Source organism: Drosophila rhopaloa, unplaced genomic scaffold (genome assembly GCF_018152115.1).
Source record: "Drosophila rhopaloa isolate 14029-0021.01 unplaced genomic scaffold, ASM1815211v1 contig_115, whole genome shotgun sequence".
In the NCBI taxonomy this organism is placed as follows: domain Eukaryota; kingdom Metazoa; phylum Arthropoda; class Insecta; order Diptera; family Drosophilidae; genus Drosophila; species Drosophila rhopaloa.
Window position 1 is genome coordinate 5,099,005 of NW_025334990.1, and position 26,666 is coordinate 5,125,670.

Genomic DNA, 26,666 nt, shown 5'->3' on the forward strand with positions numbered 1-26,666 from the left:
TTGTGTGAGTGAGTTGATCGCTCTCTCTCTATTTGTTTCCTCCATTTGGTTTTGATAACAGTTGCGATTGTTGATTGTGTTTGTGAGCGAGCTCCCCTTGTTTTTGTTTTGTTATTGTTTGGTTTTGCCTTGTCTTTGTTTACTTTTTTTTATTTTATTTTATACAAGCCTCTTGTATTTTTATTCTTGACTTTTTGGTTTTATGATATGAGTGGGCCATAAGACAATTAACCATTGAATATGGGTGCATATTGTCCACACATCTGTATTCGGCTTCAAATTCAAGCTCCCATAAAACCATTATGCTCGGTTGGGTGAACCGGTTTCAAGTTTTGCTGAACCGCAGGAACCTTTCGTATTCTGATTAGTTCCCACACATATCAACAGGTAGCTGCACCTCGATCTGCGTGTGTGTGAGTGAACTTGCCACCTACTCAAACACCCGCGGACACATCGGAAGTTTCGGCCCAACTGGCAAACCACCAAATGCTAAAATACCGAAATACTGAATTGCTGAACTTCCCCAGAAGTTCAAACGCACACTAACACACACACACACAGACACACATTGTGGCGCAACAAGCTCTCCCAATTTCCCCCAACCGCTCTGTCCAGCTCTTTCCCGCTCTCTTGAAAACCTGCTGCCGCTGCACAGAAATCAAAAGTGAACACTCGCACCCCCCCGCTCGAGAGTGCCCCTCGTTGGGCGCCAAGTAAACGAACGGCAGTTCGTTGCCTTCGTTCTTGCCTCGCGTGCTTCGTATCTTGATTTGTGCCCGGTTCTAGTTGGCTAAGCCACTCGGGTCCGTCGCTTCGGCTGCGGTCGGCTCCCGCTTCGGGTGGGGCCGTGGCGCTCGGCCCACTCCCACTCCACTCGGCCCCACTCGCCAGTCAGTCGGCAGGCAGAGCGAGAGCAGCCCGCAGCTTTTTCGTGTGGAGATCGCAGTTTTTCGCTTGCCAATCGATGGGTTTCCGGAATTCGCAGTTTGCAGTGCATCGCTTCTTTGACTTTGTTTAATTTGGTTACACGGCAATTGGCGGCAATTAACAGCAGTAGCGAACGAGCCGCTGCATTAATTATTAATATCGTGCTTGCCAGACAAGTTGGCCCCGTGATAAGCAAATTACTAGTTTGCCGAGTGAGTGGCACAGTGGAATGCATTTGATTAGATTGCGATTTGTTTGCTGACTTGTCATTGTTGGCACTAAACAAAAGCTGGACCGGTTAACCTGACTTACCCGTTTCGGCATCTGTTTCAATTTCGGTACCAATGCTTTCTTGAATTCTCGAATTTATCGTCTTCGTCCGTCTTGCAGAATGAGTTTCGGGTGTGCACCGGAAACAAACGAAAAGCGAAATAGCAATCAGCCATTCACAAAGCCATAAAGCACAGTAAAACACTTGATAACGCAGCCCGTAATTCAACAATTCCTCGCAAAACCAAAACCAAAATCAATCCCGCAACGTTGAGTAATTAAATGCTGATCAAGTGATTTCTCGTCTGAAATATCAATCGAATCGAAAAAATGTGTGTCATAAGTGCAGAAGTGAAGTGCAGCTAAATGCGAAAAGCCCAAAAATGCAATTGATTTAAATGAATTTCTGTTTAATTTGTATAATCATTTTCCCCACTCGTAACTCGAGAGCCCGACCCACAAAAGCCGGAAAAGTGCAAGTTCATGGCGAAATTTAAATACCAATTTATGCAAGCCAATGGGGAAAATCGAAATGGAAATACCATTTAAAGGCAGTGCGGTTTCGAATTGCTGACTAAGAACTTTCCGATTAGAGCAATTAAGATTGGCTTCCCGTCGACTAACAATAAAACCTAAGAAGGTAGCATTTGTGTGGCAAAGGGGCTTTGGAATAATGGCAGCAGTTGAGAGCAATTAAGCGCATCGTTGCAATAGTAAGACAAGGAAAATAGTTTCAAGGCATACAGCAAACAAAGCGAGGGAAAATGTCAGCCACTCAGCCAAAGGATACGGCATTAAAGACTAAGGAATTGCCAGCTGAAGCGGTCTCCCCCCTGTCCCCGCCCCCGCCCATCGGCAAAACAACAGCAACAACGGGAAAGAAAACTTTAACCTCCAACGCGGCTTTGTCATTGTTTGATCAGCTGAAAAACGGCGTCAATTTAAATAGTTTGACAATTGGCGCCGGCGTCGGCAACAACAGCAACACAGAAACAGCACCACCTACTACAACACCAACAACAACAACAGCAGCAGCAGAAGCCACACCCACCGCCACACTGTTGTCAGCCCCCGCACCGCCCACCGCCCCTTCTGCCCCCTCTGCCACCTCGAATATTGAGCTGAAACCCCCGGCAAAACCGGCGCGACCCTTCAGCACGCCCAGCAGCATTGGCATCGTGCAGGGCACCAAGCGGGGGGCGGGTGGCGTGGGGGGCGGGGCTGGCGGCCAGGCAGCCAAATTGGATATAAACGCATTGCGATCTCAGCTCTATCAGGGCGCCAGGAAGACTGCAACAACAACAACAACTCGAGTGGGAGCCGGCAAAACAGCAAGCGTAACAACAGCACCAAGAACAAACGGCGGAGGAGAGCGCGGAACGAGGGGATCCAAGAAGCGGTGTCTGGATCGATACGATTCATCGGAGTCATCAGACAGGTGAGTGCATGTTGTGGCTATAATGCGGAAATGGTGTACAATTCAGCAGCGACTGCTTGGACACACAAACCCACTGACTAAGGCAGATTCGAAAATATACATAAATAACATCACTATATAACGTGCTCTTTCATATGTGCTTTTCCTTTTAATTTCTTATATTCTTTATTCATTTCCGAAATATTTGGAATCCTTACAAAAAACTGCTCTTTAAGCGTTTATATTATATTTTACTGAATCTTTGCTGCTCATTCCAATGTCCTAATGGAAGTATGTCATTTTAGCCTCTGGTCTCTAAATATGAAACCAATAGGTATAACATTATATTTACTCCAGTCATTTTAGTTGTTTCATAATAATGTAGCCCATGTATTGTTCATGTATACCTTTGATGAGCATAGAATAATATTAAACCACTCAATCAAAGACTAAAAGAAAAAGTCAGTCAGACTAACTATAAAAGTTATCTGGCCATGATTGGTTTTGGCAAATGAAGCTTGCACTGATTATTATTCTCTAAACAACAGAACAAAGTTTTATCTGGTTGAGCAATAAAGTACTTAATCATCTATCAAAGCCGTATAAGTCCAGCATATTTTACATTTTGGAATACCTATCGAATGTACGTTAAACTGGGTCAAAATAATCAATAACATTTTCACTTTTCCCCAATCAAAGTCCTAAATGTACTGGCCCTAACAAAGCAGGTTGCCAAATGCATCTCTTGTATGCACTGGCTGGCTATAAACGGAAATGCAAGAGTGTATCTGAGAGCTGGCTGGCTCTGCCAAGACTGAGCTAAATGCGGATTCTCTAAATATATCTACGCGTTGCACTGCCAAAAAGTGAACCAAACCATAATCCACAAGATACCAAACCGAAATAGACTGCAAACCATCCAAGCTGTAATCAATGCATTAATCAAATATCCAACGAGCAGAAATATCAGCAGAACGCTAATAACCGATTGAGCTAAATTTATCTGACATGTAATCGGTTCAATAATTGTACCTGTGAGAAGCCAAGTCTTGTGAAGAGCCCACGAGGCACGCGCCTCATAGATTGTGAATTTATGACTTACAGATACACTTGTATCTACTTAAATGGGCAGCCACAAAAACATCTTGCCGCAATGCCAACTAATTTCCGCTCATTAAAAATGCGCAGCGCAGTAGCGACGGCGGCGGCGGCAGAGGCGAAATGGAAACAAAGAAAAGCAAAGGCCGCAACGGACTGCAGGCATTTGTATCTGGCAGATACGCACAACATGCGTTCATTTATCAGCCACAAATGGCCGCTGATGAGCCGCACTAGCTGCTGATTTTCAATGTGCGGCGCGTGGGCGGCTGAGCAAATGTCGGCGGCTTCCTGGCTGCATTGAGATGTAGATGTAGATGCAGATACATATTCGGTCGGTCCAAATGAAACTTCAAACTTGGATATGTCTCGTAGGCAAACTCTTGACTTTGCATTTCAATCATGAAAATCATACAGCGGGCTAGTTAACCATGGGCTCCCATTTCTAATCTGGTTCTGTTTCTATCCATACGCCACTTGCGCATATCAAATACTTTCCATGTGATATCGCTGTATTGTACGTTAAACGCGTCGCGAATGTTTTGTCAATTGGCCTCATCACCGCCCTCCGTATCAAGATACACCACCCACCCCCCCACAAAGTTCGCGTTTTCTCGTCGTCGGCTCGTGAGTGATGTCGTCGTTTGCTCCTCTTCGTCGCCAGTCGGAAATCATTTTAACTTTTGGTCGTTGAACTCTTTTTGATTTATTTATTTTGTTTGTTTTTGGTTTTTTTTTTTGTATGTGTGCTTGAGTATTTTTTGTCGCCGTCACAAAACATGAATTTTTTTGGTTGCTTTTGGTTTTCCATGTTTTTGTTTATTTTCAGTTTGGCTTGTTTTTATTTTGATTTGCCTTGTTTTTGCACTGAATCTTTGAAGAGCTGTGAAGCTTTGATGCCATTTGCATCTTGGCAACAGCTCTGAAAATAAATCCATGGGTAAATTAAACATGAATATTTGTCTGCATGTTTAGCTCAAGATGATCACCTTAGGATCCACCGATAGTCTCCGATTGTTGCGAACTCAATTCTTTTCGGTGACCCCGATTCGCTGCCTTGTTTTAAACTTTAGCAAAAAAAGTAGAGAACGTGAACCACAAAAAAACACTGCACTTCCACTGAGGGGAGTCATTAAAATGTATTTCTTTTTTAGAAAAACGAGCAAATTGCAGTCTTCGCCAGCGCCAGTGTATACAAATGAGTAGAGCTAGCAAGTAACATCCGCAGCTTCGTATGCAAAGGCATTTAACTTTAATTATTGCTCATAAAGCTGAAAATACAACAACTGCAAGAGTAACTGCCTACTTCAGCAGCGGCAATTGTTGTTGCTGCTGCAATTGCTGTCATCATTTTTGTTTATTTGCAGTGTCGCCCGCGTGTGGCAGTGTGTGTGCTATTGATTTTGTCGACTTTTGTCTTACAGGTTTTCCACGTTTTTCCACATATTTCCACAAGACCCCAAGAGCGACCCACTGCTCCAATGGCGCGAGTCTTTTGCTGATTGTGGGCTGTTGCTGTTGATGTTGCTGCTGCTGTTGCTGTTGCACTTTTCGCCAAGTCATGCACAGCGGATAGAGGGAAACAGAAGAGCGCGGGCGAGCGAGCGAGAGGGAGACAATCACCCTGAGATATTGTGTAATCGCCCACGTTGATTTATCTCGTTTAAGTGACTCCGAAACGGCAGCAACTGCAACAGCAGCAACAACAGCAACAGCAATTGCAATTGCATTGACAGCGGCAACATCGCGCGATGACGTTGAAAGTGTAATATAATAAGTTGCAATAGCTAGTGCTTGTTTCTTGCCGTGGGTCGTGTATCTTTAGTGGTCGTGCTTCTTGATGCTATTTGCCATTTCTTGGCATTGCCATTTGGTGGCTCCTTTTGGTCTTTTATGCATGGGGGCTTGCCAAGTTTTTGGGGCCAAAGCTGCACTCTCGATTTTTGTCGGCCAACTTTATCGTAGACAGTGAACCCATTCACGTCCACGGGCGGTCGAACATCGATTATCGAAATATATATACTTTGAGGGGCAAGCTAAAACACGCTACTAAGTACTACCACTTAGTAGACAGAAATAGGAAACGCCTTGAGTTAATCAAGTCGCAAAGTTACACACCCATTGCCCCGTTTATGATTATGCATTCCACTCTAGGAATACGCGTTGCCAAATTTCTCTCACCAACAATCTCTGTCCCAACTTTAAATTAAGCGAAATAACGTTAAACACGAATTAAAACCAATATTATTATAATAATATTGACATCGGTAAATTAATATTCACTTAACATTACATACAAAATATGTTAGTTAATACATTTATTAAATTCTCTATATAATTCCTTATGGTTTTTTACCAAACTGGATGCCATTCAGGCGAATATGGTAATTTCGTTTTGATATTGAGCAGTTGCTTTAATTAAAAATTGATTTTTGATGATTTTTTTTTAAATTACCCATTACCTGTGTCCTATGGCAGCTAGATGTATAGTCTTCCTATCTTGGCTGTTCCAAAACCAATACTAGCTGCAACAGAAACAATACATACGGAAATCAAAGATTAAAACTCGGAAAATAGTTTTAATAGACACGGACATATTTTATATTATATACATATATCTGGTCAAATATTTTCATTTAGTGCTTTGCAAACTTCTGACTAAAACTGTAATGTTCTTTCCAAGTGGATAAATGCTCATTTTTGGATCCAAACTCTATCCTGTGCTGATAATTAAAATATAAAGAAACAGAAAACGTTTTCCCGTTCTGATAGGACAACCGAATGTGGTTCCCAGCGAAAAAAATTAGTTCCGGCAACTCAAGCGTGTATGATAGCTAATATACTCGTACATCTGCCTAATAAAACTGAAATGTATTTCCATATAGTTTAACATTTTATGTAAGAATTTTTTCTTATCGTGTACACATTTTTTTATTATTATTTTGTTTAGTGTTTTCTTTGTAAATTTTTTATTGTGTTCTGTTGTAGTCAGGCGCGTGTGTGTTGGTTTATTGCCGCAATTCCTCTTTTGCTTGTAGTGGAACCCCCTCTTCGCTGCCGCCACTGCTTTTAGCCCGTCTTTGTTGCACCTCCTGCTGTCAGCCCTTGTTGCCTTTTTCCACTTGTTCGCCGGATTGTTAGTTGGTTGTTGTTTTTGTTTAGGTTCTGATACCCTACTAGTGCAGGGTATGCTATGCTTAAGAGGGATTTGGTTACCCATTAAACGAATAAGAAATTATGAGGTAAATAGTGGAAGTAGATATACATATTTCTATTAAAGACACCCTATGTAAAAATAATTGTTTATAATAAGACCCAAAAGACTTTAGATCTCAGGTACTCTACTATAGTGTATTATTTGCACAATTCAAAATTAAATTTGTTTAAATTATAATACAAATGTCCATATTTTAATGAGACTTGAACTCGACTCCTAACTTTTTATGAGGCGTAAAGAAGATACAAAATTTGTCCATTGAAGTGAAAAAAATAGAAGACTAGATTCGAATTTAAAGAAAGGACTTAATATTGTAAAAACCAGTTGTCTATTTCACTGTTAAATAAAAAATAATAAAACGGCTTATCTATAAAATACTTATTTAGGCATGATTGATATTTCTGTGGAAGGCTCTGCATTTCTTTTCGGTTTGGATACTTAAAATCCTCTTTTTCATGTTTTTCGTTTTTATATATTCTTTTTGTAAACCACAACCAACCATGCCCTCGCATGTGAGAGTGGTTGTGTGAAAAGCAGTTTAAACACGAAATTAGAGCCTTTCCCTACCGTCCCTACCGCTCACATCCCAACAACCAAAGTTCCCTCAGGGAGCGCATTAAGTCGTAATAAATGCTGCCTGGCTGCATGCTTTGTACATTGACCTCAAAACGGAGCAAAGCCGCCGTACCCCAGCCCCTTCCACTGCCACGCCCCCACCCCCCGCTCTTGGCTGTATCTTTTTAGCTGGGATGCTGCCCCCCTCCCTCCTTGTTGTTTTTGTTTTTGTTGTTTTTCGTGCACATTTTGCTAAATAGCTTCTATTTACGTTCCATGGAAAATGCAATTCGCAATTGTAGAATGCAGACATTTTTTTTTTGTGCCGTTTGCAGTTGTTTTCCCTGCTCGCACGCTACTTTGTCTCTACAAACAATGGCTAGAGGGCCAAAAGGGGGCGGTGAAGAGGGCGGAGAGGGGGTGGTCCGAACTAGTTGCAATACGTGCGCGACTTTTCGGGGCCATAAATCAAAAAGGCAAAACTGAAAGCCGGTCTCAAGCAGCGACTTATTGGGTTAAGCCAAAGGAAAAGGGGAGTGAAAATCGCTATTAGGGGAAATTAGGTGTATAACATGGCAGGAAAAGTGTGCAAAAATAAGCTTTAATGACAAATTTAACCCACACTTACCAGCATTACGAGATGTAAATTGTTGGAATGCGCCAAAGTATTTTTAAATTTTACTTGAAAATGGACAATAGATTATATTAACCTTTATAAATAATTCTAACCTATTAAACAATGCCAATAATGCTATTTATCGTATATTATTTCACCCTATTTCACATATCAAGATAAATTTAGACTGTGAATCTAAATGCCAATTAATCAGTCCCGTGCTCCAACACATAATTCAGCTCTTAAATTAGGGCTTTCGAGACAGGAAATGCCATCCAGACGGCAGTAAGTGCCCAGACCCCATGAGTCTGTTGACCCGCCCCAAGTATTCCATTTAGGGCCTGCCTGCCCCCATAAGCACATTTGTGCAACAGATGCATAATTTATGCATCGCTTACACATCTCATGCGCAAATCGACGCGCCAGAATCACAGTGTGTAAACCCCGTTGGAAAGAAAACCAACAAACCGACAACTTAATGGCATTCTAATGCCGGCCACCAAAATCAAAATCATATTAGCCAAATGTCTGCATGCGGCGTCGTGGTCCGTTGCTGTATTGCCGGATTTCGCATCTATTTTGTGAGCGCACTTTTGGGACGGGCAACAGCATACATATACTGAATCGTGGCAAATTTTCATTAATTATAACGTCAGGCGGCGCGCGATGGACGCTCTTCTCCCACCAACTCTTTCCCTTTTATGCCTTTCGGTTTTACACTTAAAGAACGAATTAATGAATTGCTGAAATAAACATCCCAAAAATAACTCTAATTTGTCATACCCAAAAACCAGCACAAGTCGATTGGCATACTATATATTCAAGAGAATTATAAACTTAATTTAGGAAATTCGTAGGGAAATGTATTTAATTTAAGAAAGCTTTTTGGAAACTCTTTTCATAAAAAAATTTCCTAAGTGTCTTGCCATATGCGGAATTTCTAAATTTAACAACAATTTTCTTTTAAAGAATGGTAAGGGAATGGTGCACTTGTTTTGATAACATCAATATCTTTTCTTTTTCTAATTATATCTTCTCTTAGTAAAAAATATTACTAAAGAGTAGATAGTTTAAATTTGTTGATCTAAAAATAAACTGTTTTTCCGTATGCTTTTAACAGATTTGATTAACTAAGTTTTAATTAAGTTCATAGAACCAAACTTTTTAAATTTATATGTAGTAAAAGCGCGAATGGCCCTTTTATCGGGTTTAGTGTAGAGTGATTTTGAGCCTGGGGAAGTTCGACTCATGGAAGTTATTTTGTTGTATTAATTGATAAATTAAGTTGTTAGTTTTCTGTGCGACTTTGTTTGTCAGTGTAGCGTGTACTTTCAGGCGGACACAAGCCATCCCTCCCTGATTCTGCATGCAGCTGAAATAACAGCAGAAAAGCAGTGCAACACGTCGAAAAGCTAAACCCATACTCCTCCCATATATCCGCAACTGACATCCCTGGCCAGACAGGCATCCCGAAAACCAACTGATGGCCATTGCAGGCATTGGCTTTTTTCGAGCTGTGCGCCGGCGAAAATTAGTCATTAACTTTTTAAGCATCGACTGGACAAACATGGCGTATGAGTGATGGGCATGGTGGCCGTGCGGTGAGAAGTCCAACAACTGAACTCAATTCTGTGGCGCATGTGGCAATTATTCTGCCGCTGCTCTGCTGCACAAGAACTGCAACTGTCCCAGCAAATGCAGTTTCATCAGCATCTGCAACAGGCATCGAGTGAACCATTGAATGTACGTTAGAGGGGCACTTGATGCCATGACATCGAATTTTCCATGGCGTATCATTAAGTTTACCGAACGGAAAAGCTGAAGCAGCAAAATATATAATTTAAATGTTAAAATTAATATTTGAAAGTGTTCTTTTTTGAAATCATTGATAGTATGTCCAATTTATAGATTGTCATCCAACCTCCTATTGTTTCATCGCATTTCAAAGATCATGCAAATTTGTATTATTTTATTATTTAATATATGTGGGTTGCGGTAATGGAGTGATAAAGGCCACTAATATATCTACAATTTGTGCTCAATACCCAGTTCTTTTCGGTTAAATACCTTGAAAATTTCCAACTGAATGTAAGTATTTTGGAAACTCGTTGGTTTCTTCCCACTTTTTATTATTTCCCCCTCCGCTGTTCATGATTTTTTCTCGCTTGACATTGACCTTGACATGTGCCTTGCTCCACTTCGAAGCTAAATCGAAACAAAATCACCCAAAAATAAGCTCTCAAAAGGAAAAGTATAACTGAAAACGCGAATCGAGTGGAAAAAAGTTGAAGAAAAGCTCAAATCACAAAGCTAATTACAGAAAAAATGAAAAAGAGCTGACGAGCGGAAAAGGGAGGCTAAGAAAAGTGAATGAAGGCGAATTGGTTGAATGTTCATTGAAAGTCGGAAGCAGAAAATAATAGCAATAGCAATAACAACGTACTAAACAGACAATAAAAACAATTTTGGTAGTGATTTGGTGGCATAAAATGGAAGGGGAGCGTGGCGTACTAAACAACCATTATAATCTGCTTAAAAAGTGTCAAGCTGACATTTGATCAAAGTGAATTGAATTGTCAACTGAAACTGAAATTTTTGAGTTGTTCATAGAATTTGCTGGCATGTTGGTATGGTCGTTGTGGTTCTCGACCATTGTTTGGTCCATTGATTAGACATGAAATTGTGTGTCAAAATATATTAATTAATAAATATCCAGAGGCAATGTCACAGAAATGGTTTGAAAATGTGTGCCTTTTTATTTGTGTTTGATTACTTTTTGTTTGCGCGTAAAATTAGTTTGCGGTCGGCAGGTGAAGAGCGTTTGCAATTCTAATTAGCTGGAATAAAATCAAATTGATTGCATAAAGTTATTTTTAAATAAAATCATATTAAATTGCATGTGGTAGCACGACCAGCGGCAATTCAAGCGAAACCAAAAACAAATGGTAATTAAAAGTTAATTAAGCTAAAAGGGAATGCAGGATGTTGATTCAGCGCTTGAATGTTTTAAAATGTCCTTTTAACCCGCAACAGGTGCTACTTTCATTCGATTTCATAAATCCTCTAACACCTTTTCAATCAAATTATAGTATTTTCGCAAGTAATCATCGCTCCCGACCTTTTTCACACTCACAATGGCGAACACAGTGACCGACAAAGCATAATTACTATAATAGTGGACGCCACCGTTTCATTTATTCGCGTGGATTTTTTTCTGTCAATGATTGAGTAATTGACAATGTTGCTTATGATTACACGGTGGGCTGCCAGTACTCTCAAGCACCGACACTTAACAACCAGGCCCGCTGTCGGCTGTCCAATCAAGCACTCGAACCTATCGGAATACCCTTTCAAGAGGTAAATGTGGAATGACCTAGGGTTGGTAGAAGGCTAGGCAAAAGATTTTCAATAACTTGGGGGTTAAGAAAATTGTTTAAATACTTTTAAAAAATAAGTAAAGGGGCGTTCATAAGGCGTTTATTTTTAAATGATCTGTAAAAATTTATTATTTTAAAATGTATATATATTTCTCAAATGAAACAAAGAAAAAATTTATCAAAATTAAAGCTACATGTATACTAGCATTCTTTATAAAAAATTCGTTCTTGATCATAGAACATTATTAAAAGTTATAAAATAAAAAAAAAATAAAGAATAGTAAATTTTTTCTAAATTTCGTATTTATTGTACTTAGAACTCTTTAGATTACATTTAAAAATATAAATTTCCAACTACATTTTTATTACCATTAAACATTAGATAAAACGTATTTCCTCAACACAAAAAAATGTATTCGCAAAAAAAAAACATTGCAAGAGCATTACCAACTTCGATTTGATATAAATTACCTTGTTCAGCTGGGCTTTAATTGCTCAGCATGGAAATGTAATTAACGCTGAGCCGAGGGGCCACATGGCAGTCTATCAGTGAAGCGTATCGGCCAGCCAGTCATCCAATCAGTCATTCCCTCCACTCACCAAAATTGAACTCTTTTGCTGAATTAACACAACAAAACTGGACATTAATTTGAAAAGAGACATTTTCGCATACGAATTAAAGGTTCAGCGACTTCAAAGCGTTTCGGAATTAGTTAAACTTATAGGTCTACTATTCAATTAATGCGCCAACTTGAATTTTGACATTACAAGTCACCCATATAAGTACATGTATTTATGACTACGTTTATCAGTAGTTAATTAAAAATGATATCTTATTTAGCTTCAGATTTGTAGCTACCCTGCAAATTCAATTCAAAATGTTTTTATTAATATTTAACAGAATGGGTGAATAGTAAATAGCACCAAATTTTGATAAATAGCTTTAGTCCTAAATCAAATAAATTATTTATGATGGGTAAATATTTTCAAATAGTTTCAAGCTGAAAAATCTAATAATACTATTAGAGGTACTTTTGTATTTTTTTTAATCTCATGCATATGATATTTTGTGCTCTATTCAGCGAGTTTTGATTAAATTTTCATGTTTTGTTCATTAGAAATTCAATTTGCCTTTTCCGCCACAACAAGCAGCAAAAAACCGAAGCAATAAAAGTTGCATCAGTGCAAACGAAGCGTGGCAATTACCGCACTTTAATACCAAATGATTCAAGTTTGTAATGGCAATCGCCATCGATGTAATAGCTGGCATATTTGAATTCCATTTTCGAGTTTAGATTACAAGATTGTACTTCACTCGTTGGAATATATGTACATGAGTAAAATTTCTTCTTTATAACTTCATTGATTTTTTAATTGGTAGCTTTCAACTGAGGTTTAAATCAGGAGTACAAAGGCTTATTTTTTTGTAGACTGGTTTATTTTTATCTATATGTTTTAAGAAATTCCTACAAATAAAGATTTTAATGCGCTCTACCTAAGCTAGCTTACATTATAATATTTTTAGGATGAGTGCCTAACAGTTATAGGAAGATAAGGTAAGAACTTATCGCTGTTGATTCCACTTCAAAGACCTCAATCCCTAACACCATTTTTACTTTTTGCTCTCTTGTAAAATAACCATGCCTTTGCTTAGCTTTAATAACTTCATTGACAGCTTTTTTGTATCCTTTTGGGCTACCAAGTCCACCCATGCCCACAGTGGGGTGGGGGGCATACCCCCCATTTCACGCGCTGTTATCAACACGCGATTTTTGTCACTTTTTTATTTTTATTTTTATTTTATGAAGATGTCGCCAGCGAAGCGAATCGCCGAAGACGGCGACTATCGTGCTGAGCTGCTCTTGTCCTTTCGCTGTTGTTCCTGTCGAGTTGCTCGTTGTTTTTGGTGCTGGTGCTGTCTATATATATTCTTGTCTCATTTTCATGGGCCATTTACGTAGACAAAGACGTGCGGCATGTTTGTGTATCCGTAAGATACATTTTCGGTTTGGTTTGGTTTGGTTGTGTCTGACTTTAGCCCAGGCCTTGTCTGTCGCTGTTGTCTTTTCATCTGCTCCTGTCTGCTGCAGTCTGCTGAATATATATGTATATATATCTTTCCTTATATATAGTGTTTATGGGGATGGGTAGGCAGCGGAATACCGGTTCCCAACCAAAGTTTTCAAAGTTCCTGATGGGGTGTAAAAAAAAGTTTATGAATAAAATAGGAACAAAATCTTTTTTATTTTCTTTATATTTTTCTGCTGATCGCTCTTTGCTTTCTGTCTTCGTGCTTATTGCAAAATGCCTTTAAACTTATAAAAAAAAGAAATGGAAACGAAACGAAACGAAACGAGAAAAATGTCTGATAACTGACCAAGATGAGATGGCCTGACCAAAAGTCGTCTGACATTCCTCAGATATTTTCAGTTCCCTGCGAACTCCGCTACAACTCGGACCTGGGCATTCAGCAAGCCCTGAACATTTATTTTTATTTAATTAAAAGACACTTAAACGATTTAGTGGGAAAGTGCGTGAGGGAATTTTTCGCTCGTTTCTGACTCCGTTTCTTCGTGCATCCCTTCATACTATAGTATGTGGGCGGAGTCTGTGTTTTCCTCGTTGGGCGGCTGTCAGTCGTAAATGTTTGTTGTAAATCAAACCATTAATGTCAAAGAAAATACACTAAATTTTGCCGCTTGCCCCGTGTCAAGTGGTAAATAACTTTTCTTGGACCTCCAAATGTTAACTGCGCTCATTAAAATTGACACACAAATGCCGGAAAGTTCAACGACAGAAAACCTCGCCGTTATGGACACAGTCAATGAGAAAAGTCGGTGACAGAAATGATTAACAAATATTTATTTGTTTGTTTAACTTTTACTCGTTCCATATTTGCCTTGGGATTTTTCGTTTTATTTTCCCCCTTTTTTTTGTGCTTTATCAAATGTTTGCCAAGACATAAAACAAACCAAACATCCAAAGTGGTGGAGTGTAGCGGGGGGATCATGGGGTAAACGTTGTCACCCAGCTACATATATACAGGAAGCCACCTCAGGGTGACATTTACGCGTCACTCTTCCCCGGGGCTCAACTTATCAGATAGTTGCATAAGTCGCGGCAAGTGGGGAACGGCGTCGAAGTTCTTATCGATTTGGGGCTATGAGTAAAGCAGAACGAGAAATTAAAATAAAAATATCACATATTTCATGTACTGTACTCAAATGTTCTATGACGAAACCAGGAACCGAACGCTATCCATGACGCATTGAACGACCTGATAACCCACATTTCATTAATATCCAGCGTTTATTTGATATAGCTGTCGCATATAATTCCATGTGGCGCGACAGGTCTAGCCGATATAGGTTTCGGGAATTCTGTTTAAAAAAACTTAAGCATTTTAACACAAACGTTATCATGTATTTTGCTTTATTATTTATTAATTTCGGTATAATTTTCATATCTAATTTCTAAGTAAACGGAATTTATACAAAATTTTTAACACGCTCATGAGTTTGTCAACTATTACAAATAAAGGGGAGTTTCGTCATCGTGATATTTAACAAACCTCTCATTATTTCCATTTAATATAAAAGACAAAAGACTGAATAAATATTTTCTTAATACTGAAGTACTGATTAAAGCTTTTTATTTTTTTAGGTAATCTTCAATAAGCTAAATCTCGTTGTAAGCTCATCAGATTTTGGTCCGGCAAGTACAACTCTTACAGAAAGATGAAAAAAGCGCAGTAATTAAATTTGAACAATCTATCCAATTACGAGGCTTGCCATCCGCATATCCTTTTGTTTAACCCTCTGTTTTTTATTTCAGAGAAACGCTCATTAGCGGGCACTAGATCAAAACAGAAATTAAGGAGGCTTTTCCTCTGTTTCCAAGGGCGTGTCCTTGGTGTCGTGACATGTCCTATGTCCGTTTCCTCTGCCAAAGTACCAAAGTACAAGTGCGAGTGTGTGCGACAATTGTCTGTGACACAAAATGATTTTAATCATAATGTTATTAAACACGCAACCGGAGAGGCAAAGGGAAAGGGAAAGGAACTGGGACTGGACTACGACAAGGGCTAAATAGAGCCGGCCCTTAACCCTCGACAGACCCCCGCTCTTGACACATGTGAAGATCCCGGGGAGCTGATAATTTCTGTCACTTAATTGCCGGGGCTTAAACATTACAAAACTTTTGTGTGGCCGTTGTTAACATAATAAATTAATTTTTTCTGCCTACCCCCCTACCTCCCTTTCACCAACGTTTCACATTGTGAGCTGTTAAAAAGTCAAGTTTGGGATAATGAGAAGTTTACATGAACCGAAAAAGGGCAAAAATTTAGACTTCCGTTTGGTTTTTTGTTTGTTGCGACTTATTTAAGGGGCCTCTTTAAATGGCGGGGTAAAGGTAATTGAGGATACTTTGGCGGCCATTGGAGGCGATCGGAGGCGTTGCCCTTGTAGTTGTCTCTTTTTCCCCTCCTTTCCTCCTGCCCCTTCAGAAGCTTGGCCTGTTGGACTGACGAGTCACGCGATATGCCAAAGGAAGCCCCATAAAAAACAAAAATGAAGAGTTGTGGTAGAGTGTCCTCGGGGGCGTTGACCAAATGCAATTGATGAGCAGCGGCGGTGACTCCGCAGAAAAGCGATGAGGAGTATATATCACAGGAGGGTGTTCGGTCCGTCAGAAGGGTTGCTTTAGCCCGCAAACCCCCTCAGGGGGCGGATATCACCCCTGCTCGCAACGCTTGATTAAAAATCCTGGCCTGGCCAGCATGGTGCCCTGATGAGGGTTTTTCCACCCAACAAATGCCTGAATTTCTCCACAGATGGCGCCTGTTGTTCCTGCGGAGATACATTTTGTTTAAAAACCATTCACCCCATAACCACTGACTTTGAATCACATCTCAAGCGCCTTTAAGTGTGGCTCTTAAGGGGCCACGCCCACCGACTCATATCGAAGGGCAGCAATGTGGGCCATAAAGAAGCGGTAGTAAGTGCCGTCGTATCTTGGCCGAGTATCGCATGTTGCCAAATACATATATCTTTGTATCTCGCTGAGGCCGAGACAGGGCATCTTAATCCTTCATCATCGCCAACGTGGAGCTCTCGTAATCATCATAATCAAGCGAGTCAAAAGAGTGTGAAATTCGTGGAATCGACGTGGAGAGGTTACCCCTCGTTTTGGGGCACTTCTTGAACCCTGCCAATGTCACGGGGAGCAGCAGCAGCATCAGGGCCATTGCAGTGGCGCAGATACATTTGTATCTGTATCTGTATCTCACTACCTGTATCTTTGGCACGTCGCCGACGACGTCGACATGTGTTTGCCGTTGTATTTTGTATACTTCATGGCGATTTCATGTAGTGGCCATCCTCGTCCCCAGCTCGCTGGCTGTGTGGTTTTAGATTTAGGTCCGCCGTCGTCTGCAACGCCCTTCTTTCTCTACCTGAGTCGCCGCAGAATCGCAGGGGTCTCTCCTTGAAGATTGGCCATATGCCTTTTAAACTTGTTTCAAATAATTTCAGACTAGACGTGCATAAATCTACTTAACAACAAAACGGAGAAACAAAAAAAAAAAGGAAGGCAAAGGCAGTCGGAGCTGGAGCCGAAACCAAAAACCTAAACCAAAACCAAAGCCCAAAACGAAACTTCAACATCGTGACGTTGCTGCTGCTTCAGTTGAGATTTTGGCTTTTGTCGGCACTTGTTGGATGGAAGGAATGGAAAGGGGGGAGGAGGAGGAGGAGGAGGGGAATGGGCTTCTAGCGGGCTTTCTTTGTTGCCAAGTTTCAAGTTGTTCTTACTCCTTTGTTGTTGCTGTTCCTGTTCGCATGCTAAATAATTAAGTTAGCACTTGTGCGCGCGAGAGTGTGTGTATGTGTGTCTGGATTTACAACTGACTGATGGACAGACTACACGGAGTGTGCTACACTGCAAAAAAGGGGCACATCCACCATCTACTGCCCATCAAATGTGACTGCTGATTTCTCCCAGTGTTCGCCTGTTGACAGTTTTTGCCGGCTTTACATATTCCAGCTAGGCTGCCGCCTTGTCTGGTCGCCATATCTCAGACCCTCGTGTTTCCTATGAATAAGTGTATTCCGAATACTTTGCTCGGAGCAGACAAGACACAATATTTGTTGTTACTTTTGTTTCTTTTGCTGGTTCTTTGGAACTTTTGAGGGCACATTACAAATTCACGGGAATCCAATTTATTGTAGCCAAGTCGCCGAGATCCCCAAGTGGCTGAGAGCGCTTTATCTACGGCTATCAGACTCTTGTCTCCGTCGCAGAAATAAGGTGTCAGCCGAGATGCCCCCTGACCACCTAACTGTGCGGTTAAAGAGTATCTTCACCCTTAATAAATTTATCGTGGCACTGTTAAATGTATCCAATGACTGCCATTTTTCGTGCACCTTTCCCTATATCAATCCGGGCCCAGCCCATAAACCCTGACTGCTCTCCATCACCCGGTCTGAATTCTTCGCACCCAGTCAGTCGGTGACTCAGCCGCAGTTGGAAACATGATTTCCTTTTCTTTGTTCGCGGCTGCAGCTCCTTTGTCTGCATCGTCCGGATTCTGCGGAAGATCGGGAACAGGTATGGAGGACTGCATTTGGGCCATGTGTAAATGATGGTTGTCGCTGGGCAGAACGCCCCGAATGCACTCATATTCGTTCAGCCGAATCACTCTCTCGCCCTCTTTGCATACACATCTTTATTAAGACCCGGCTTGAAAGACACCGCCAGCTGCAGCAGCTGTGGTTTCAGATATTCACATTGGGAAAATGCTCAGAAATCAGTTGATTGCTTTAAAATTACTGTTTCGGGAAGCAATATACATTCGAACTTCCATAACTCCAACTTCACTACTTGAATTTATATTGAGCTATATTAATTCGAGTAGTGTGACATTAGCAGTCAGCAATAATATTTCATATTATTTTGCCTGTCAAGTTTTCATATTTTGAATTTCTTTAAATAATTATAATTTTACCAAGACAAAAATGTAATCGATACAAATATGATTATCAAAAAACTTTTTGCTGCCTTTTAATTTTTTTAGCTTAATAAGATCGTATTTTTTTATTTACATTTTGAGAAAGAAGATGGTTTTATAATATTTCTCTCCTAAAATCTCGAAGTATCTGTTGCTTGAATTTTAGCGTTGGCAGAGCCTCGAGTTGTGGAAGTTCGACTGCATTTTTGAATATGGGGGCACATTTATGGAATGAGATTCGTTTTCGTGATTTTATTTGAAAAATTAGTCTTTAAATATGGAGGAAGTATTTTTTTTCAATTCGAATGTGAACTATTGGGTAATTATCCTTTTGTTTAGAACAGGGCAGCAAAGTACCTTCTTGGAAATTCTAAACATCTATTGCCTTCGCGGGTATTTTTTCTTATTTATGGCAAGTACAAGTTTACAGCTCTTCGGGTCTCGAAACTAATTCACAAGCGAATGGCGTACTGTAATTAAACATAAGCCAGTCAAGGCGGTTCCGAGTTAAAGTCGAAACCGTGGCCGATAAAGTATCTACAAGATACTCGGTATCTGGGCTCTGCGTGTGTGTTGGCCCGAGGCGCACAAAAACCTATTAAAACCAGCAAAACGTTAGGCAGGCTGGGATTGGGATTGGGATTGGGACTGAGGCTGAGTCTGAAACGGAGACAGGGGTCGGTCCTTCGCCTCCGACTGATGGTGGTGCTAGTGGTGGTGGTAATGCTGGTGGCTGGGAGATACAGATACGCGTACTTGCAGATACACATGCAACAGCATTCACAGGCGGAGCGACGACACTTAAGTGCACGCTGTGTGGTAGTTAGCGTGGCGAAATGGAGAAATTACTAAAACTAAAGTAAAATATGGCACAGAAAACGGCAAGGCATGGTGGCTCGGTACTCGGGTGGGGGCAAACCTGTTGGACGCATGAAATTAACATCAGAAACAGCTGTGGCAGCTTGGACTTGACTTGGTTTTCTGCGAGCATGTTTTATGTTTTTTTTGGCCAAACTTCCTGGTTCGTCTTTGACTCAACCCCTTCCTCCGAATGTTACTTCTGTTCTTCTTCGAGATCATTAACATTCATAATTAATTGTAATTCACTTGAACATTCCGAATGTTTGTGATTCTCTTGCGGGCAAAAGCACACCAGAAATTTGTAATAATCACGGCAGCCGTAAAACGTATAAATTTTACAACATTTGCCGCTGTTGGGTCATTAGCAGCTGGCTCCAAATGATATATAATTTGTAAGTTACCAGGGGCGCAAATTAAATTAAATTGAATTTATTCGTGAGGAAAGCATAGCTCGGGGCAAAAGCCATACAAATGCTTAGAGTGGCTTTGACTTTAAATGGCCAATAAATTTTGTATTTCAATATTTTGGGACTATTAATTGATTGAAAGCATCCCCAGACACTTTCATGTTTAAAGCTCTACCAGCAAGCTTTATGAGCGAAAATATAGGAATGGCAATTTCAAGTTCATTGCCCAAATGCAGCAGCATCGGCGGATAACTATGATCAGTTTGACGGGCGAGAGGCACATGTCAAACACATTTTATTTCGCTTGTAGTCCGACAACCTTCGAATTCGCTTGCTCACAGTTTCCGATGCACAGATACAAATTCGCGGATACACGCGAACAGCTGAAATCGACAGCCCAACCTCCACCGCCACCCACGAATTCGTATATGTATAACCCAATTGTATATACTCTCCACCACGCCCCTGGCTGTTTCACCCACAATAAATCTTAATTTCTCACTCGCTCAATGTTGACATTGCCATTGCTTCACCCGCTTGTCGACAATTTTAAGTGACACATCAAATTAAATATAAATAAAAATAAAAACACAAATAAAATGCCAAGAGGAGTGTGAAGAGGAGGGGAGCATACTTGACGACGAATTAGCCAAATACAAATTCAGCACAATACGATTTCGCGAAGCGGCTTTTTTTTTTTGGTTTTTATTCTCCCGTCGGCGATTTCCTCAGATGCCATTGAGTTTTGGTAAATGGGAAAAGGACAAGATTCCGGGGGAAGTATTTTAAGGAGCGGTTGTGTCTGTGCAAATGTTATTCACCTTTTCGAATAAGTGAGCACGACGTTGTTTTCTTTAAAAATGTTTACTCATTTAACAGGATAAAGTCCCAATGATGTTGGGGCAAAGTAATAACGCATTAATGTAAAGAAAGTTATAAAATAATAACTTTAAGCGCCAATAGTTACATATTTAATAAATAGAAAAGTATATTTATTGTATCAAAATAAATATTAGCTGAAAAGTATATAAATACAAAAAATGCTGTGTTACACAAAACAATGCTTAGATGAGGAATACTATTGTAGTAAGGTAATAACTTATGTGGCTAGTTTGTCGGTTTAACACTATTAGAATTATTTCTTATAGTAATTGCTTTGGCAGAACTTTATTACGTGTTATCTATTAGCTATTGAATTAAATAAAGTGCTATTTTAGTTATCTCTATTTTACTACCTATAAACGAACGATTATTTACGATGGCTTATGTTTATTATGCTTTTAAGAGTCTGTCTGATCTCGTGATTTTCTTTAAAAACTCTCCAAAGAAAAATCAGATGCAAATCGACTGTATCTTTTACAATTCTTTGTCTATTAACAATTGATTTTCATCACAAAATTGTATATTACAATTTAAACTATAAACAAGAAAGGAAAGCTAACTTCGGGCGGAGCCGAAGTTGATATACCCTTGCAGAATATTATGTACATTATATTCTCCAAAATTATTCATATGATGCATTCTTAATACTCATAAAAAATCCCAACTTCCTAACTTTACAAACACCAAAGTTATGGCATTTTCGATCAATCAGTTATATGGCGGCTATAGGATATAGTCGGCCGATCCTTATGACATTTGGTAGGTCGGATTGATTGGCCAAATATAAAACCCATAGAAAATCCCAGCTTCCTAACTCTACAAACACCAAAGTTATGGCATTTCCGATCAATCAGTTATATGGCAGCTATAGGATATAGTCGTCCGATCCTTATGAAATTTGGTAGGTCGGATTAATTGGTCAAATATATAACCCATAGAAAATCCCAACTTCCTAACTTAACAAACACCAAAGTTATGGCATTTCCGATCAATCAGTTATATAGCAGCTATAGGATATAGTCGGCCGATCCTTATGAAATTTGGTAGGTCGGATTGATTGGCCAAATATAATACCCATAGAGAGTCCCAACTTCCAAACTTAACAAACAGCAGAGTTATGGCATTTCCGATCAATCAGTTATATGGCAGCTATAGGATATAGTCGGCCGATCCCGGCCGTTCCGACTTATATACTGCGTGCAAAGGAAAGAAGGGTGTGTGCAAAGTTTCAATTCGATATCTTTAAAACTGAGAGACTAGTTCGCGTAGAAACAGACAGACGGACAGACAGACGGACAGACGGACAGACGGACAGACGGACAGACGGACATGGCTATATCAACTCAGGAGGTGATCCTGATCAAGAATATATATACTTTATAGGGTCGGAGATGTCTCCTTCACTGCGTTGCACACTTTTGACCAAAATTATAATACCCTCTGCAAGGGTATAAAAACTTGGGGTGAAGAAATACCACTTTAATTAATATATACATACTTATATCCGATTTCTGAACTAAAAACCTATAAATCAGACTTCCAAAGCCAATGTCAAAACCAATTCTATTGGCCATTTTAATTGGAAATTTAATGCACAATCCCCTCATTTCAAAATCTTCCCACATTAATTAATAGCAAAGAGCGTCGAACGCTAAAAATTAACCGAGTTAATTATAAATTCACTTTCAAAACCAGAGAACCCGCAAACGCAGAAAAAAAACTATAATGAGGAATCATCAGTAACAACAACCATAATGGGCCCATAAACTTTCATTGAGGCAATGCTTTGTGGCAATTGAACCGAGATCTGTTTTCCAATGAGGGGGAGGGGATAAAGGGGTGGGGGAGAAGGGGAGCAGATACCTGTCACTGACAGGTGCTAATGAACTACAACAACTATGCAACAACTACTGCCAGCGTTTCGTAATAATTGAGTGCGAGAGAGAGGCTTTCAGGCGGCGACTGTCTCTGTCGCGTTCACTGAATATGCTAAAATATGCTAAACGATTCTGCTCTTTTTTTATTATTTCTACACGCTTGTTATTCTTGTTTCCCCCGCACCCCAAAACGCCCATCGATTCCCACGAGCTGGGAGCGAGAAAAAAAAACTAATTTGGGCAAACGAAACTCGTATTGAGGTAGTCTTGACTACGAATCCGTGTTTCGGATCGAACTTGGAGAAAGATAGGGGAAATGTTAGACACCGATGGCAACAACAGCGAAATGCTATAAATTTATCTTGGCTTAGATTTATTGATAGACAGCTCGGCAAATTTATGTAAACGATTGAGACAGTTTTTTTGTCGTCGGTACTGAAATTGTTTTGGCCTTTTATATGTCGCATTCGGAGACAGCCGTTCGAACGTGTGAAATCAGCTTCTAACTGCGATACATGCGAAATTTGTTAACATTTTATTTGAGAAGATAGGCGAATGAATAAATAGCATAAGTTACGAGGGGTTGGGGACCTCTTTTTGCTAGCTAAGTTAAGTTTTCGAATGAATGGAATTAAATAATTAAGTATAATATTAAAGTATTATAAACACTTTCAGTTCATGAACCAAGATTGAAAATTACTTTTTATATGACTAAATGCGTAATTAGTTTTACTAAAGTAATAAAGCTGAAGATTTCTTCAAACAATTTTTTAAATTATAAACAAGTAGTACTTTAATAACAGAAAAAGTGAGATTTTACTGCAACAATAATTTCAATAAAACCTTCATACGAAGAAGGTTAACCAACTCCAAAGTTGGTTAAAGATAAGAGTAATTTAGTAAAATTGCAGATATTTCTGACCAAAGACATTGATAATGGTTCAAGCTATGGACTATTTTTTCATATGTCGTGGTGTACTAAGAATGGAAATTAAGGTAATTACAATTAAATCGCTTTGCCGATGAACCTGTTTGTGATAAAAAAATATATTTGAATGGGACAACTTTTGTATATATCGTGATGTTGTGATCCTGTGTTATTGAATATAATAGCAAAAGCATATTTTAATTATTTTGTGGGGCCATTCGCTTGTTAAAAAAATAAGTTTAGCCAAATGACTTTAGCATTGTATGCTTTTAGTTTTTGAGCTTATCAATTGAGGTAGTTCCAAATGGGTGCTAATCAAAATACTTTTCTACTTCGCTTAATTTATACGGCCGCTTGAAAAATATTTTAATAAACATTTTTTATACACCCTGAATAACTTTTCAAATATCCATTAGGGTATCCATTTCCTTCCGCACAGCCGGGAATTTCAAATGCCCCAAGATGATTGCCGTAGATAAGCAAACTTAACTTGCATAAATTAGCTGACGAAGGAAGTCATGTATATTAAATACAAGTAAAGCAAAAATATGCGTCTTTAACTGGTTTTGGACGCCGGCTCGGCTGTTTATTAACCTGTTAACCGTTCTCCCAGCTTCAGTTTTAGCTTTAGAGGCAGCTCCCAGCCCAGTTCCCAGTTCCCAGTTCAATCCACTCCCCTGCGTGCAATGGAAATGCACATAAATAAAAGATAAGTCGGGCAAAAAGCATAACAAACGTTTGCATTTCCGGCTAATAAAACGGGCGGGTGGAGGGGTGGGGCGGTACTCCGTTTGGGGCATTAGCGGCATTTATGAATATGCATGAGGATGGCATAATAAAATATATTTACGAAAAAGTAATACAAATCAAAACGAAATTAGTTTGCGTGGCGATGGCGGTGGAAAGGGGGTTTGATAGCCAACTGAGAACTGAGCCACCGTCGACATAACTGAACTCGACTCAACTTAAATTAATTAAAGCAGCGCAGTGTGTGGAAACATTTTACGTGTTGCCATGTGTGGATGGATGCATTCGGCTTCCTAGTTTACCCCCCGTCCCATACCCCTGCCCCCTGCCCCCTGCCAGGGTTGCCTTGCCTTGGCTAATTATTCATTCATGACATGTTGAATGCACACAGCCTGTCGGGAGTGGGGGAGGGCAGGCAGGGGAGTTCCCCAGCCGGGCATTATTTACAAAGTTTTGCAGCACTTGTGCTAAAGTATCTGACAGATACGCCGGCGCAGGCACACACGTACAAGGTACATGCACATGGAGAAATTGAATTAAGACATTTTGATGATTTTCTCTATCATTTTTGATCAGACGTTATGGTCTTATTCTTATTTGCTTATACTATGTGGTTGGGAAAAATATGCAATTCTTTGCCTGCGCATTAAGTTTAAATCAATATTTTACACAATATAACACAATATTTGAATTATCGTAGTGTTATTGAATTACAATTATCGTTATTTAATTTATGAATTTGTTGTATAGTAAGCAAATGTTATTAAAATAATAAGTTTTAAATAAGTGTTATCCATAACAAACCACAATAGTAAATGAAAAAAATCGAATAGTCCAGCAGTAGTATTTGAACCTGACCCTGTTTAACCGGAGGCTATATACTATGTGGATTATTGTCGACTTTACGTAGAAGTGTACATTTTTCTTTGAGCTTTTCTTTCTGTGTAACTGCAGTAGCCGTGTTAAGCCATGGGGTGATGGGTGTGACGGGGCTGAAGGGGGTGCAGAGGGGTGACGGGGGGAGCGCTGTGAAGAGCATTAAAGCGTCAACGTGCTGCTCACGTTCATCAGCGCCCATGGCCAGCCGAAATGCTGGAAAAAAACGAGTTGTGGCCAGAACAAGTATGTGTGTTACAGAAAGCAGAAGGAACATCGACCCCGCCCCCATCCTCAACCGCCGCCCCCCGGCCCCACTGAAATCTGCCTTTCCCCCCTCCCCCCTGCGGACACTGTCCCCTTGTCGCCTGTGTGCAACCTGCTAATAGCTTGTTTCGCCGTCGCTACAAATTAACTTTGGCTCTGTTCACCCTGGGCTGCATTTTTGAGCTGCACAGCCCCGAACACTCTGTTCTGCGCTGCAAATTACACTATTTTTCACTCGGCCGGAGCAACGAAGTGGGTACAGTGGGCTGCCGTTTTAAAGGCAATTCCCAACGACCTTTACCGTTACTTAGATAGTAAACTAACCAGGGAACAACACAATTTCAACATCTAACAGGTTGAAAGTATCCAGTAGAGAGCCCTAGTCGCTTCCATATTTTTCTCAACTTCACTCTTTTTCAAGATGTAAAATGACCTTTAAGACTATGGGTACAATTATTTTGCTAGTATAGGAACCTCTTGCGGAATATAACAAGAAATAACATTCCATTTTTAATTAATACATTTTTGGCTATTAGATATTTTGTAAAAAAAAAAAAATATATACAAATTTTATAAATTTTATAAACGTAATAGAATAGACTTAATTTGTTATACCACTTTTTTAGAACGGGAAGAAGGTAGTAAATGATCTTATTAATAAGGCAGTTGGGGTAAGTCCCATGAAATCATAAAATTAAACATGAAACTTTTTACTATAATTCTCTCTTCGATGGATTTCAGTTTTTGCCAAATAAACTTTTTCATTGTTTTTACAATGTTTTTTAAAGGTGTACCAAGTATTTTGGTTTTAGGAAATGAGAAATAAGTCCACTGAAATTGCATTAAGGTATTTTTAGTGCCCTTCCGGATAATCGCCCCACTGTGCCGCAATGCAATCGTGTGAAATATTCAAAGAGCTCGGTAGCAAAACAAAACCAACATGGGCGATGGCAAAAAAGCCAAACGGATGTGGATGATGTGTCTCGCTTTGGTTTTTGGGCTGGGAAAAACTCTCGCGCACATTCGGGCTGTCGGAATCGCGCCCAGGAAATATTGCAACAGGACAGGAACCGGGTGACGGACGGAATGGGAAGGATGGGATGAGGGGCAGGCTGCGACAAAAAACACACTGCGGATCTCCCCATCTCCGAGTGGAGCAGGATAAGAGCGCTTAAAGTCGCACATTTAGTGACAGTTTGTTGGATTTGCATGGTGCCGACGTTGACATGGCAGAGTTGTCATGATTAATGCGTGGCAAGAGAGACCCGGAGCCAGCTACTCCGGGCCAAGAGCTGAGACTCCCGGATGGCCAAAGCTCTGGGTTCTGAGTGGCGG

At 40.0% G+C, this 26,666-nt stretch overlaps 1 protein-coding gene across 1 annotated transcript in view; it reads left to right on the forward strand.

The window, feature by feature from the left end:
- Positions 1 to 883: 883 nt before the first annotated feature.
- Positions 884 to 26,666, forward strand: part of LOC108053359 (zinc finger protein jing) — a 134,207-nt gene continuing 108,424 nt past the window's right edge. The window contains exon 1 of the mRNA XM_017135974.2: positions 884 to 2,635. Coding sequence (XP_016991463.1) covers positions 1,962 to 2,635 — 674 coding nt within the window. The 5' untranslated portion in view covers positions 884 to 1,961. The remainder of the gene's footprint in view (positions 2,636 to 26,666) is intronic.